The 16,156-nt window shown below is 42.6% G+C and overlaps 1 protein-coding gene across 2 annotated transcripts in view; it reads right to left on the bottom strand.

Moving 5' to 3' along the window:
• Nucleotides 1-7,166: 7,166 nt before the first annotated feature.
• The window catches only part of ABHD5 (abhydrolase domain containing 5, lysophosphatidic acid acyltransferase), a 36,409-nt gene continuing 27,419 nt past the window's right edge, over nucleotides 7,167-16,156 (bottom strand). For both annotated transcript variants that reach the window (XM_014603193.3, XM_014603195.3), the window contains exons 6-7: nucleotides 15,842-16,028; nucleotides 7,167-9,338 (exon numbers count right to left, since the gene is read on the bottom strand). In XM_014603193.3, the coding sequence (XP_014458679.2) occupies nucleotides 9,249-9,338; nucleotides 15,842-16,028 (277 nt within the window). In that variant the 3' untranslated portion in view covers nucleotides 7,167-9,248. The remainder of the gene's footprint in view (nucleotides 9,339-15,841; nucleotides 16,029-16,156) is intronic.

The raw sequence follows: 16,156 nt of genomic DNA, 5'->3' as shown, positions 1-16,156 counted from the left end.
TAAAAGTTAGCCCTTATTAAATAATTATACCATAGTTATTTTTACTTGATGTTATTCTGGGGGTTGGCTTATCATAGCACAGAATGCTCATTTTTCTATTCCTGCCCCCCTTCTCCCCGTTTTCTCAAATACAGTCGGTCTCCTTGAGTGTCAATCCTATACTACAAGAAAAAAATTATAGTAAATAAACCAAAGCCACAGTGTGACATAGTGGTAACCTTTACAGTCCCATGCTATGCTCCCATTTCCCACCTGCACTAACCTCTATTTAAAAAGGGCATTTCAAGTAAATTAAATGCCTGCTTCATCTTCCTCCATGTTTTTTTTCTTGCCCAGACTTATTGTTTTACTTATCAATATATTGTGCCTGGAAAAAGGAATTGCAGTACACAGGTTTTCTAAGAGTCCCCTGCAGAAGCTGAACTATAACAGCATACATGGTAATTGGGAAAAATGTTTTAGAGCACTGGTTCTCCCTCTAGTGGGCAGAGCAAGGAATTAAGAAGAAGGAATGCAAGAAGAAAGTGGAGATTAAGTGCAGACTTGCTTTACCATTTCAAGCACACACACAGTGTAGAGCTATCAGAGAGGAACACACTGTTCTGTATTTGAGTTGGCTCATGTAAAAGCAGCCATTGGAAAGCTTTTGTCACTATTAAGCTTGCTTATTAAAGATTTGACTTGATAGGAGTTAAGATGCATGGATGCATTTTCAATATTTTTTCAGGATATTGCTGGAAAATAAAAATGGGCATAACTTTTTGCAAAGCTCTGTAGAGTATAAACCAATTCCACACTAAGATCTCTTGTGAAAATATTATATTTATTCTATAATAATCAGCACAAATACTGCAGAGTGGCTATTTTTAAGTTGCCATTTTTTTACTATAGTACACCATAGGGATTTTTTTTTTGTGATTGGTTATTTTTGTTATAATTGAATAAGAAAATGTATATTTGTAATATCATGGGGAACTGCTGTGTGTCAAGACAAAAGTCAAATGTCTGCTTGATCTGAACAGCCCATCAGGCTAGTATGGTTAAGATATACTGGACAAATCTACACAAGATGTTTATTGCACGGTAGACTTAATAGCTGTGCAGTAAACCTTGCATGTCTACCTGTGCACCCTTATTAGGCTGGAGTAAACTAATTTACTCCGTGGCAGGATAGCAGTTGCAAGTAATAGTAAGTACTATTGTGCTGCAGAGTTTTTTATTCTGCAGCAGTACACATGTAGGCACTGCCCTGGCTGGCTGGGGCATGAAGGTGCTTCAGCGCGAGGGCTGCCTGCTGGCTTGCCCCATACTGAAGCACTCTCATGCCCCAACCAGCCCCTCCACAGCACATTGAGGTAGGGGGGACGCAGCCCTGGGCTGGCAGGCTGACCCCCTGGGACTATCTGCCAGCTAGGGCTGCCCTGACCTGGCTCAACGTGCTGCGGTCCTGGGCACACATGAAGATGTGGTGCCCGGAAGCAATAGACTCCACAGCAGGGGTGGGCAATTATTTCAGGTGGAGGGCCATTTACTGAGGTTTGGCAAGCCATCGAGGGCAACATGACAGGCAGCCAGGGGCAGATAAATATTAATTTTCTAAATTTTTTAGGGGCCCCACAGGCTGGATGGAATGGCCTGGCAGGCCACATCTGGCCCGCGGGCCGCATTTTGCCCACCCCTGCTCCACAGCAATAAGCTCCGGAGTTTATTCATGTGCATTAATTGCACGTTTAGATATGCCCACCCATTCCCAAAGCCTTTCAAAGAAGTAATTTAGCTGGCATAATTTCTGGTCACCTTTGGCTCCCCACTATGAATGATCAGGTATCCATTTACAGCTAGGTTAACAGGGGTCAGCTTTCAGCACAAGCCCAGAGCAAAGATTGAACTAACATCTCTGGAGTCATGCCAAGAAGCCCTAACCTTTCCACCTCTGTACCCCAGAATCTGGCTACGTACAAGTTAAAAATACATCAGTTCGCTACATAAAGCCCCCCTGTTCAGTATGGATTGATGTAGCTATTCATTGATGCAGACCATGTTGCATAGTACACACTAGGGCTGTGCAAAATTTCTCCGGCAGTTTCCTTTCACCGCTGTTTTGAATCGTTTCAAGCTCGAAACAGTGAAATCAAAACAAAACAGCTTCAAAACAGCCTCAAAATGAAACAAGGCAAGTTGAAACGTTTCAAAATTTTCAAAACATTTTGAGTTTTGAACCTCAAGCTGGGCTTGCCTGAAGGGAAACAGAAACTAAAGTAAGGAGAGGGAGCGGGAGGACTGCTCTCATTATTGACTGTGTAGCTGGACAGTGACTGTCATCCTTTCCTGAGGTTCCTTCCAATCCCAGTGCTCTGGGGGAGGGATGGAAAAACTGCATAAAAGGCAGCATTGTTTGAACTGCCCTGCTTTCTACCCTGGTGTCAGTTGAGTGAGGGTGCACCTTAACACACACACACACACAGTGTCACCCACCCATGTCACGAGTGTTGCCTGTCAGCAGCTAGAGGTGCAGGGCCCCAGAACCCAGACTACCCCTGCACTTAGCTCCTTGACAGCTGGCAGGCTTCATGGCCGCAGCAAGGCCTAGTAAGCCTGCAGTTTTCACCTCCCTGTGCGCCAAGACAGAGACAGTCCCACAAGCACCCATGTCATGAGTTTTGCCTGTCAGCAGCCAGAGGTGCAGGACCCCAGAACCCCTGCACCTATCTCCTTGAAAGCTGGCAGGCTTTGTGGCCTCAGCAGGGGCTAGCAGGCCTGCAGTTTTGACCCTGCTGTGGCTTAACACATACACGTGACATGAGTTTTGCTTTCAAGAATTTGAGGTGCATTTTCCCTTGAAACTTGGCAGGCTTCGTGCCCTCAGAAGGGGGCTACCAGTCCTGCAAGTTATCCAAATCAGGCTAGAAATGACAAAGTTATAGGCTGTTTCAAGCTTCCCTATTATAGTCTATGGGCGAAACGTCGAAACAGGGAAACTGTTTCAACGAAACAAAATGGAACAGCAGTTTTGAATTGAAACGAAATTCGAAATGAAACACTGTTCCATCGAAACATTGAAATGGAATGGTGCCATTTTGCACAGCCCTAGTACACACCCAGTCTGAGAGCTGTTACAAGACAATGAAACAACAATGACAACAATTAACATACCAAAAAGGTTGGCTAACCTTAACTGCGAAGAGGGCAATTTTCTAAAGAAAGCAAATGTTAGAAACAGGTGTTACAAAGACGTGCTGTCTGAGCTAGAAAAACCTGTTGAGTGCCAGCCAAACCAGAGTGAATTAAAGGCAAGCTTTTTGGAGAGGCAAGGAGAGAAACTAAGGGCTGAATAGGAGAAGAGGAAGGTTTTAAAACCTGAAATGACTAGCAAGAACTTTGAAAGCTCTCAAGAGTGTAAAGGACACTGGGAGGAAGGGTATTTGTATATGGGGGATTTCATGCACACATGAATCTGTAAGTCTCTCAGGCAGTGATTCTCAACCAGAGTGCCACGAGATCCTTTTAAGGATTTCATGAGGTGTCACACAATATTATGCTCATAGGTATGCAAAAACCTGCGCATACTTAACAATATAAACCCAGAGATTTCAAATAGGAATCCTTAGCATCAAAAACATTCATATCTGTTGTAGTTTTTCTGAGTTATTTGCAACAGTGAGAGCTAAGACCTGGCATTTTCTGGTGCCTTGAGTCTAAAAAGGTTGCAAACCACAGCTCTAAGGCTTTTCTCTATGAATAAAGTGAGAATGTTCTCCATTATTTTACAAAGTGTTTGGGCTTTTTGCTATAACAGTCACATAACCCATAAGGTTTAAACTGTATACTGGACTTCCTATAACCATGAAGCCCTTAGAAAGGCTATCCTTAAGCTAGTGGGGAAGACTTTAGGATTCAGCATTGTGTCAGCTGGACTGCAGGGTCCCATATCTGAGAAGGGACACTAGATGGGGAGTCTGCACCATAGGTACAAACCTATCAAGCAAGAGACAGTATACAGGAACATTGCTCAGACTCAGCTGGCTTAGAAGCCTGGGGTGTCCTGAACGGAGAGCCCAACAAGGTCTGTGACAATAGTGCTGTGCACAGAAATGATTCTATGGCAGAAGCAAATAATGCCTTTCCTTCAGAGTGGATTGATTGCATCTGGAGGTGGGTACTTTTCAGCTCTGCACTTGATGTCCTATTTAGTCTAAGCTTTAGATTTGTAACTGCATGATATATACAACATTAAATGAAATCAAACTGAAGAAATGCTTGGAAATTGAAAGGATAGCAAAAAGGCATGTCAATACCATGCAGCTACAACGAATACTTTGTTTTCAACTTTCTTCATGTCCAACTCCAGTCAATCACAGGTACTTTATATACACTGAAGAGAGAGAGACGTCCAGACGTCTAGCCCTGAGACACTGATTTTATAAGTGTTTAGAGAACACATCTACTGGTTATTGCAGACTAGTATAACATAACCTTTGTTTTCACCTTCTTTCAACTTTCAATAGCAGCTAAAAGCAAACATATAGTTCTTTATGAGCAATTCCCTATAAGAAACTGTAAATGTGTTTCTATTATATGACTGAGGAACGTTTCTACTGTCAGTCTTAGAGTTAGAAACACTTCATTACTTTTATTTTAAATATTAGTGTTTGAGCTCCAAAACGGAACCAATTCTGGATGAAACTTGATGGTGGCTTTTAACAGTGCCTATAAAGTTTAGGGCAGGATATTCACACAATGTAAATATAAATAGAATTTAGCCAAGATTCAGGGATTAATGCCTCTTTTCATATAGAGGGTGGCACAGAATCTTTAAGGACCAGGCTGGGTCGGGACCTTGGTTTGTTCATCTTAGCTTGGAAAGCCCTCTGCCCTCCTATCACCACAGTGGGGCATTAAATCACAACTAACTCAAAGGAAAAACAACAAACCATTCCTTATTGTCTTCTGTAGCATTATTTTGAACTGGTTCCTTGTAAATTGGTGCAGTGATACATGCAGACACCAAGCATTCTGGGACACTGGTCTGGTCAGTCCTCCAGGTATTCCACTCTGCATTGCACTGCTACTACCTCTGTCAAAACACACGTGTGCAACTGGCGTGTCTGGTATGTGGCCAGAGCTTGACTGCCCCCTTTTTTTCCTTCTGTTGGCACTTATCAATGAGTTTTCTTGTGATGCTTGTTCAGTACTATTTTAAGAAATGTTTGGATGCTTATCTTGCTGGGATCCTTTGACCCTAGCTGACTTCCTGCCCCTGGGGCAGGGGGCTGAACTCGATGATCTTCTGAGGTCCCTTCCAGACCTAATGTCTATGAAATCTATTAAATAAATCTATCTTTTTAACAACCAGTTGTGTTGTCACTCCCCACTCAACCACAGGCCCTCATTGTGCCATCCCACCCAGCCCAGGGGAAACCAAAAAGCACTCTCTTGCCAAATCACATTTACACTGAAGACTTCAGTCATTTGCAGGCTACTGAAGATTACTGAAATCATATTTAGGAAAGAAGTGAAAGCAGAAAATTGAAAATGCCCCCAGCCACGTTTTCCACCCCCAGCACTTCCAAAGCATGGAAGCAAGCACTCCCACCCCACTTGCCCATTATAAGACATGCTGGACTGGGTGCTCCCTCTCACCCCATGATGTCAGAGCCACAGAATTTCACAATTGTGAACTGAAGAAAATGGAAGAGCGAGTGTGTATGGGAGAGCAAGTCTGAATTCTGCTGCTATTCATAGATTCATAGATGTTAGGGGCTGGAAGAGACCTTACAAGATCATTGGGTCCAGCCTCCAGCACTACTCATCCCTGCTCAACCCCCACCATCCCCCTCACATGCCGGGAAGCACTGGGGCTGCGCTGGGTGGGTGGTGGTGGTGAGAGTGCTGGGAGCAGGGCTACAGGGAGGCTATGGCAAAATTTGGGGTGGCTGCAGCCCCCCTCCCAGCGCTACTGCTGCCTGCCCTGAGCCCAGCCCCCATCGAGAAGAGCCTGGTGCAGCCCCGGCTCCAGCTCACAGCTGCAGCCTGCCTGCCCCATGCGGATCCGGGTGCACAGACCCTCCCTGTGCCCTCCTGGGGTGTGTGCAGTGGTGGGAGCCGCCCCCCTTCCCCAACAAGCCACAGCTCCATCCCATGCCCTGCCTCACTCTGGCTGGGCAGCATCTGCCACTGCCCCTGCCTCTCCCTCCCTCACCACAGGTAGAAGGTAGAAACTGTTTTGTAGACTAAGTCTCTAAATCTTAGTTTTATCAGATTAATATTTTGGATCAGTTTTTTATAGCCTGGCTTATGGCATGAAGCCCATGTTGCTTTTAATGTTGTAACAGAAGAAAAATCTGTGTGCATTTAACCCTGTGGTTTTTGTCCTGGTTTACAGCACTCCTATTAAAAAAAAGCATGATCGCTTTACACTACCCACATATTTAAAGCAGCTGAGGAACCTTCACTCATTATATTGAAGCAAAACTATTTCAAAGTAGTTAAATTTCATCCTTTATAGCTGGATTATAATGAAACTCCTTTAAGATTTTCTAGCTTCCAAACATCCTCAATAAATGGCACTCAAAATCTACATAGCCTCTCTAAAGTTCCTACTGTGATACTTCATTAGGTTATGTTACATTTTGACAGTATGGGATAATGCTAACCCAATCTGATAACATTTAAAATAACAATATTAACTTTCAGGAGAAGATCTAACATTTTCTTTTAGTTTAAGAACACTGAGAAGCACTTGCTTTGTATGTGCAGACTGAAAGCTTCTAGAATTCTGTCACCTGTAAAGAATTTTTGGGGTGGTATCTTTTATTGGACCTTACATTTAAAAGCTTGTCTAATTTTATCCCAACCATGCAGTTGGTTCAATAAAAGATATCATCCCCAAAAATCCTTGCCTCTTCCATAATCGCTGGACCAAGATGGCTATAACATTACTCACATGCTACCTGTTAAAACATGCTTAGGTTTCCAGGTCAATACAAGGTATAACTAAACAGTATGGAGAATCAACACTTCTTATAACTTTCCTCTTTACATATTTTTGGATGGTTTAAGCTCAATTTGAGTAGTTACTTTTGATTTGCAGACCTTAGTCACACAAGCATTACAACAGAAGTACTGTTCACTGGTAATATTCTTAAGCATTAAATCAGACACGAGCATTTAATGAATATTTTTATTGTGCAAAACAAAAGTGTGAGTTTTATTAGTACAATGACCTGAAAGAACAAGATTTTTTCCATGTTTGACATAAGGTTTTTCTTATTTTACATTGTTAGATGTGGCAATTTAGATAGAATGCCTAATATTAAAAGTGCTAAATGAAAATATTAATATGTTCTACCTTTTACTAGCTGGAACAAAAAGCTGTATTTTAATGTCAACTTTTTGTATGTAGCTGCAAATATTCCACCAAGCCAATTAATGCAAATTGAACAGCAACAATAATAGGAAACAGGAAAAAAACTATTTATTAATCAACAAGAAATTCATTAACCTATCAATTATGCTGCCATTTAACTTACAATCTACATATAAAATAGCTGATGTTCTTAATCTCCAATTGAACTTCAAGTTTTAGAAGACTGATTTTTGTTTTAAAAATCCAATATTTTCTAATTAACAATGCAATTGAATTTGCTATTTTGATAAAAAATATTTAGATTGTTAGTTATTATTAAGTGCCACAAGGACTGCTTGATGTTTTCATAGCACCATGGAAGCAGCATTTCTTTGAGGAGAGATTATATTCAACTGGAACACAGTGTGAACGACATGGATAGCCATGATTTCTTTTTAAACCTTTAGAAGGTGCTAATATTAGGTCATATCCTTTTTTATATAAAAGTATTGAGATACTTTCAGTAGTCATCCTAACATTCAAAAACAAACCAATAAAATCTCATGTAAACTTTTTTCTTTTTTTAAATAAAAGCACATAATTTGACATAAAGTGACAAAGTACTTTGTTTAATGCATCTTACTAAGCACCTGAAAAATTAATATCAAACTAGATTTTTATAAAGAACCAGAGACTACTAGCTCTGATTGTGAAATACTGAATTAAAACTAGGTATTTATATAAAGAATTTCCAAAGTATGGAGATATCGTGTTCTAGTGGTAATCTTTAGTCCAGTAAAACCCCTTTTTATAAAAGATGCTACGCATTAACTGAGACACAATAGTCTAATGCATTTCCCAATTAGCTTCAATACTCCAAAACATTCACTGGCCAAAACAAATAGTAGTAGGCTTAATATCTAACAAGAGAATAAGCTCGTTATTCAGAGGAATTTCCTGCTATTGATCAAACTTGCTAATTTATCTATCTAAAAATCAAGAGATTCAGGGTAGCAACAGCTCTTGCAATGATTATACCAACATAAAAACAGGTTCTGTTAGCTAAAAGGTCAATTCTATATTTCAAATTATTGAATTCTACAGATTAAATCTATTTATGGAAGCATGCATGTCAGAAATGTTCCTCTGTAACTAACTGGGCTTTCTAGGATGTCAGACACATGGAAGAAAAGGTTCTGAGATGAATGTAATAAAACCCAAGAAAAGAAATATTTCCCTCCTATAAAGCCTTTCTTCCTTAAACACCAAATACACCTTATTCCCAGTGGTAAATAGTGCTCGCTATTTTGGCTCTGGCCTGCCTCAAAAGCCTACTTTGTAAGTTGTTATCACAAAATACAAGCTACATAAATATTGTATGTGAAGTCTCAGGATCCAAATGAAAATTTAACACTCATTTCAAATGTTTACTTTGAATGGAAATATGAATGTTTATACATGTGTGTAAAGTAACCAAGTTGCATCTTTATACCAGTAGATTGTTTCTTATATAATGGCTGAATAGAGAAATACTTATCATAGGTGCTGAGTGCAAAATTTAATTTGTTAGTATTCAAAATGTTGTGAAGTTCAATCATAATTTTTAAAAAATCCAATTTAAAAACAAGGTATTTATATTTTCACATTAGACAGGCCAATATTCTCTCTAGACATAGAAAGCAAATTCCTGAATCAAACTGTACAAGGTTTTAGTTTAAAATACTCTTTACCCTAATCAAAAGGCACAAAGTGGTTTAAATGTGCAAGTGATTTCTTGGAAGAAATTGCAAGTGCAAAATTGAGCCTGCCTGACTACCTCTGCATTCCTTAGTTTTCGTAATATTCTACAAAGTATTGCTATGATACTTTTTCTATGACAAGAACTTCAACAGAAGAATCCCAGTCAGTCCACTGAATCACAGATCTCTTTTACTTTCTGATTGAAGTCTTCAGGTTGATCAGCATATACATAATGACCAGCTCCAAGGATAGCCTGTAAATTGAAAGTGGAGAAAGAGGGGTCAAAAACACAAGAACACCACAATGCTTAGTATCTGTTGAGATATGAAAAACATACCTTATCAAAACACCAACAAAACCTTTTTATGTACAAACACTAATATGACACAAACTAATTCTGGACAGGAAAAGACTGCCTGATTCTGGTCAGCAACTTTCCTTCAGTCACCCTGAACAAAATTACTGTCAGATTCATAGATTCATAGATGTTAGGGTCGGAAGGGACCTCAATAGATCATCAAGTCCGACCCCCTGCATAAGCAGGAAAGAGTGCTGGGTCTAAATGACCCCAGCTAGATACTCGTCTAACCTCCTTTTGAAGACCCCCAGGGTAGGGGAGAGCACCACCTCCCTTGGGAGCCCGTTCCAGACCTTGGCCACTCGAACTGTGAAGAAGTTCTTCCTTATGTCCAGTCTAAATCTGCTCTCTACTAGCTTGTGGCCATTGTTTCTTGTAACCCCCGGGGGCGCCTTGGTGAATAAATACTCACCAATTCCCTTCTGTGCCCCCGTGATGAACTTATAGGCAGCCACAAGGTCGCCTCTCAACCTTCTCTTGCAGAGGCTGAAAAGGTCCAGTTTCTCTAGTCTCTCCTCGTAGGGCTTGGTCTGCAGGCCCTTGACCATACGAGTTGCCCTTCGCTGTACCCTCTCCAGGTTATCCGCATCCTTCTTGAAGTGCGGCGCCCAGAATTGCACGCAGTACTCCAACTGCGGTCTGACCAACGCCCTATAGAGGGGAAGTATCACCTCCCTGGACCTATTTGTCATGCATCTGCTGATGCACGATAAAGTGCCATTGGCTTTTCTGATGGCTTCGTCACACTGCCGGCTCATGTTCATCTTGGAGTCCACTAGGACTCCAAGATCCCTTTCCACCTCCGTGCCACCCAGCAGGTCATTCCCTACAATGTCAGGTCAATGATTTCTCCGAATGGGAGCTTTCAGTTTGTCACCTAAATAAGACACTTGATTTGCATGTGTGCTGAGGTCAGTGTTAGATGGTCAGCGCTTCTGAATGCATCTTAAATGCCCCCCACCCCAACTTATTCAGATGTTAAATGTGGACAGAGAAGCACAAATTTAGGTTATTTAAAAAAAAAATACTGGTTCCAGCAACTGTACACTACGATTACTAATACTAAAACTAACCATTGTTAGAAGGTGCTTTGGACAAAAACAGGCATTAGTTGATTATACTCATTCTATGACAATAGTTTCCAGTGGAAGGAGGTGTAAAACAACTAAAAAGAGGTGTAAATGCAAGGAAAAATAAAGGGAAGTTTCTGCCTTTTGTCAAGTCACCATTATTACATAGAATTAAGCAGGAAAGGGTAAAACTACCCTTGATTCAAGAACCTGCTATATTTCCTGCTTTAATGGAGGTGAACCACTGAAAAACAAACTTAAAAGATTGTGCTCAAGGCTAAGTACATAAAGTCAAAAAGTCCAACGCTGAATCAATTCAATCTTCACAGGTTAGTTTAAGCTGTGTAGATTGAACCAATAAGCAAGTAAAGAGACATTCATTTTTGATTCTGGAAATGCAGCCACATGCCTGCAGTGGCTCTGGCCAGATGCCGGGTAGCGCTAGTGCCTGCCTCCCTTCTCGACCGGAGCAGACAGCTTGGGCCAAGGCTAGCTTGCCCACGCTGCACAGGGGGTGGGGGGTTGCAGGGGAGGTGCAAAGCATCCTGGGATACTGGGGGACTGTGAGTTAACTTGAATCTGGAGGGGATCTGGGACAGAAGTTCAGTAAACCTATTTAACCTAAATCAGTAAAAGTCTGATACTACATCCATCCAGGTTTATCTTAAACTGGTTTTGACCATTTTGAAAGCAGCTTATGTGCACTGAACTTCTATGGTATTACAGATTTGAACTGTTTCTGATCACTTACATTGGCTTATGTGCAATTTCTATCCCTTGCCCTTATGGTTATACCCAACCCACACATTTCTCTCTTCCCAAGCCCCCCAAAATCCAGATCAGTGGGGGCTGACATTTTTGGCAGGCATGCCACAAATTAAGCCCTGCACTCTCCAAGTGCCACTCAGATCCCCTTCCCCTACCTGATCTTTCTGTTCCCTGGCCCCTCCCAGATCTGGCGCACATGCCACAGACTGGCCGTCCCCAAACCAAATAATACTTCTTTGTTTCTAGAAGTGTTTAAATGAAAGAATGTCTGAATGTTTTTCCATCTCTTACAGAAAACATTTTGATTCAAGATTAAGAAGTGAAAACTCAAACTGCCGAGGATTTTCTCAACAGCAGCACCAGTTTATTGGTATTTCATTCCTCAAATTTAACTGCTGTGCTCATCAGGAAAGAGGCAAATTCTGGAGGAAAACAAACAAAAAACCCACTTTTGAGCCCCAGCCTGAATACATTATTTCAGTATAAACATGTAAGTAACTAAGGGCCACTGCACCCACACCTAATATTCCTGTAATTCAGTTATCCCCAGGCCCAAGCTAGTACAAAAATGTCAATTTTATAATACTGTATAAGAGCAGCACATTTACCCTTTGTTTTATACTCAAGCCTGAGTTCACTTGCACTTCAGTGAGCAGACCCATGAGCAGCACCTACTCCACCCCCTTCCTTTCTGCTCCTTCTGCCCCTCCCATACTCCTCCCTGTGCTGCAAGACTGCAGGGCTTCCCATGCACTTTTCTCTGCTTGCTGGTGAGTTTGGTTTGTTTGTTGTTTGTTTTTTTTTGCAGCAAACCTGCCAAAAGTGCAGACCCTGCCACTTGGGGATGGCCTGAATCCACGGCTTAATTAACCTGATCAAGCCTGGGGAAGCCATTAATCCAAGCTTAATAACACATGGATTAGTGGCTTCCCCAGGGCTTAATCAGGGTAATTAAGCCACGGTTTCATGCCATGTGGCAATCCGTGGGGAGGGGTGGGACTGCTGGGGCCCCTCAGCCAGAGGCGTGGGGGGCCTCCGCCACAGTCAGCTTGTGAAAATTGTGGCCTGTACCAGGATCTGCCTGTGAAATTGGCTGGCTGTCTCCTTGAGTTCAGTAGACCTTTACCTATGGATGCCTTTCAGCATCCCCATATTTTTCCCTATATCCCATTACTCTTTTATAATCTTTCCTCTGACTGACAAAATGCTCATTTGAATTAGCACAGGACATCAGCTTATACCAGACTGGTAAAACCTGCCCCAATGACTCATGCTTATCCTACTCTTTACTCCTCCCTGCCCAGAAATAATTTTGTTATACTATGTCTGTTTGTTAAAAGCAACAGGCACATTCATGTTCCGATACTAGAGCTACTGTGCGACATTGTGGGTGTACCTAAAAGTGCTATTAATGTGCCTGAGACACCTACACAGTGTTTACACATGCACTTGGGGACTGCAGCATGCTGAGCTGGGGCAGAGCTACCCTGGCTAGCAGGGGACCCAGGGGCGTCAGCCTGCCAGCCCAAAGCTGCTCTGCCTCAGCTCAATGTACTGTGGAGGCAGCAAGCAGCTCTGCACTGCAAAACCAGCAAACAGCTCTGCACTATAGCTTCTTCATGCCCCAACCAGCTCCAGTCACTGTCTACCTGTGCATTTTGGCACGCTAAATAACCCCACCATAGAACAGTATTGGTCCCGGACAGTAATATCCTACAGTACAAATTCTTGAAAGCAAAACTCATGTCATGTCTAGGCGTTACAACATAGAGGGGTGAAAACTGCAGGGATGGTAGCTGTTACTGAGGCCACAAAGCCTGCCATGTTTCAAGAAGATTGGTGCAGGGGTTTTGGGGCAACTGTACCCCAAATTCTTGAAAGCAAAACTCCTGTCACGTCTATGTGTTACAACATAGGAGGGTTAAAACTGCAGGGCTAGTAGCTCTTACCGAGGCCACAAAGCCTGCCAAGTTATAGGTGCAGGGGTTTGGGGGGAACTGCCCCTCAAGAGGCAGACAAGCAAAACTGGTGCCATGGATACTTGTGGGACTGACTGTGTCTGTCTTGGGCGGGGAGGGGAGATACTACTGCAGTCCTGGCTGCTAAGCTACTGTGTTACAAGTTACCAATCAATCAATCATGATTCACTCAGGGACCAGCTCAATACACAGGACCTAGCTACTACATAACGACTTAAAGAGCATAAATTAGCAGCTACAAAACCAGGCTAAGGAGAGGAAAGACTCAATACAGACAATCAACTGCCCCAAGACTGTCTGTCTTGGCACAAGTTTTGCTCGTCAGCAGCTAAGGGTGCAGGGCCCCAGAACCCCCCTGCACCGATCTCCTCGGCAGCTAGCAGGCGTCGTGGCCGCAGCAGGGGCCACTATCCATGCAGCTGTCACCCTGCTGCGCCTTAACACATGTAGTGTCACCCATGGCATGAGTTTTGCTTGTCCACAGCTTGAGGGGCAGTTCCCCGCAAACCTCTGCACCGATCTTCTTGAAACTTGGCACATTTTGTGGCCTCAGTAAGAGCTACCATTCCTGCAGTTTTGACCCCCCTGTGGTGTAACACAGCCATGACAGGAGTTGGGCTTTCAAGAATTTGGGGTAGTTCCCCTCAAATCCCTGCACCGATCTTCTTGAAACTTGGCAGGTTTCATGCTCTCAACAGAAGCTACCATCCCTGCAAGTTTCATCCAAATCGGACAAAAACAACAAACATAGATATTTCATTTATTCCCCATTATACTCTATAGCCGGATCTCCGAGACGGCTCCAAAGCTTCGGAGCTGCTTCAGCCAGATCGAGGCGGAAACCCGGTCTGAAGCTCCGGATTGGATCACGGCCATCCAAAGTGGCCAGATCCGAAGCCAGATCAGATCACTGCCGACTCGCACAGGCCTAGCAAATAATACTCTGGTGTGCACCAATCAATGCATCTCCAGCAAGACCAGGGAGGTGATTCTTTCGCTCTACTCGGCACTAGTGAGACCCCAACTGGAGTACTGTGTCCAGTTCTGGGCACCACACTTTAACAAGGACGTGATACAACTTGAGAGAGTCCAGAGAAGGGCCACCCATACAATTAGAGGCTTGCACTGCAAGCCATACGAGGAAATACGGAGGGACCTGCGACTCTTCATCCTGAAAAAGAGAAGGCTGAGAGGGGACTTGGTAGCAGTTTACTGCTACGTCAGGGGAGTACGTCAGGGGCTCAGTGAACAACTGTTCACCAGGGCACCTTTGGGGAGAACCAGGAGTAATGGCCACAAACTCCTGGAAGATGATTTTAGGCTCAACATTAGGAAAACCTTCTTCACAGTCAGGGTGTCCAGACTGTGGAACAGGCTCCCTCCAGAAGTGGTGCAATCACCTACCCTGGAAACCTTCAAGACGAGACTGGATAGTCACCTTGCTGGGGTCACCTGACCCCACCTGTTTTTTCCTGCCTGGTGCAGGGAGCTGGACCTGATGATCTTCTGAGGTCCCTTCCAGCCTTACAATCTATGAATCTATGAAAGGTAAGATTGCATATTTCTACAATGATGCAAATGAGAGCACTTCTAAAAAAAATTTCAGCAGCAAATGCATTTACTATTTTCTCAATAAAAATAAATGAGACAAAAATGATTGGAACAGTTTGTCATGTGGAAGACTCCCTGACTAAGTAATATGTAAATTTAGACATTTAGGCTATGATTTCTGTTGTTTGTGTTTTAAAAATACAAACACGCTACACTAGAATCGTGTACAGTTAACATTTTTTGCAGAATGGAAGACAGCCTTATGAATAAGGTACAGAGACTGAGACTTAAGCAGAGATTTGGTTCATAGATTAGGACTATAACAAACTACCCTAAGTGACTCGCCCAAAGTCAAAAGCAACATCTGTCCACTGCTACTAGAGCTGCTCAGGCCCATTCTCACCTCCACAGCATCCACATTACAAACCTCTAAGTTTGTCCCCTTAGCATCAATCCAGCTCACCTCCAAAAGCGCTCCTGAATATCATGACTCAAGACTAAGCTTCTGTCCAGCCCCATCCCACAGTGCATTTGCAACTGATCTGGGCCATGCATGGTATAGCACAGGAAACTTGCCACCAGCACTTCTGCTCCCCACACCCTGTCTGTACAGGCCATTAATAGAATCAAATTAATAGTCAAAGATACAATTTTTGGGCATGATTTCTAGAAAGGCCCAATCTGCATTTCCTGTTCCTGTGTCTAGGAATTAGTTGTCTACTACTTGTCCCACCTTCTGTGCTTTCTATAGGCAAGCTGAAGTTATGGTTATGTAGACAGAAAGGGCTTATTCATGTGACTCAGGACAGACATACTTTTACCTTCCCATACCTCATACCTTCCCAGGTTTAAAAAAGACTGAGATAACACTTACTTTTTTCAATACCAGAAATAAGATCAGACTCCCTTATCCAGTTTTTTAAACCACATCACCATCAACTCAGGGGTGGCATCAACAAAGGGACAAATTGGACAAAATCTAAACAAATACACAAAGATAAACCAAATGGCAAAATAATAAATCACTTACTATTGTCTTCACATATGACTTTGGTCGTAGAGACTGGATGGTGCTACCAGAATTGCCATCTATACAAGATCGTGCTCCATAAATCACAGTGATAGGAATATCTTGATCCATGAGAGAAATCCGCTGTAGCATTGGCCTTTTTGCCCATCCATAAGGTATAGTCATGTTCTTGAAAGCAGTTTCACCGCTTATGGTTAATAATGGAAAAAATTAAACACAACGCAAAAATATTCTCCTCCATTGAAACCTCGTATTTTCCCCACCACTATCAAACATACCTTGTATTAAAATGAAACTGGAATTTCTATGCTACAT

The sequence above is a fragment of the Alligator mississippiensis genome, chromosome 5 (genome assembly GCF_030867095.1).
Source record: "Alligator mississippiensis isolate rAllMis1 chromosome 5, rAllMis1, whole genome shotgun sequence".
NCBI classification, from domain to species: Eukaryota; Metazoa; Chordata; order Crocodylia; family Alligatoridae; genus Alligator; species Alligator mississippiensis.
The sequence above is the reverse complement of the archived record's forward strand: the minus strand, read 5'-3'. Positions and strand labels throughout refer to the sequence as shown.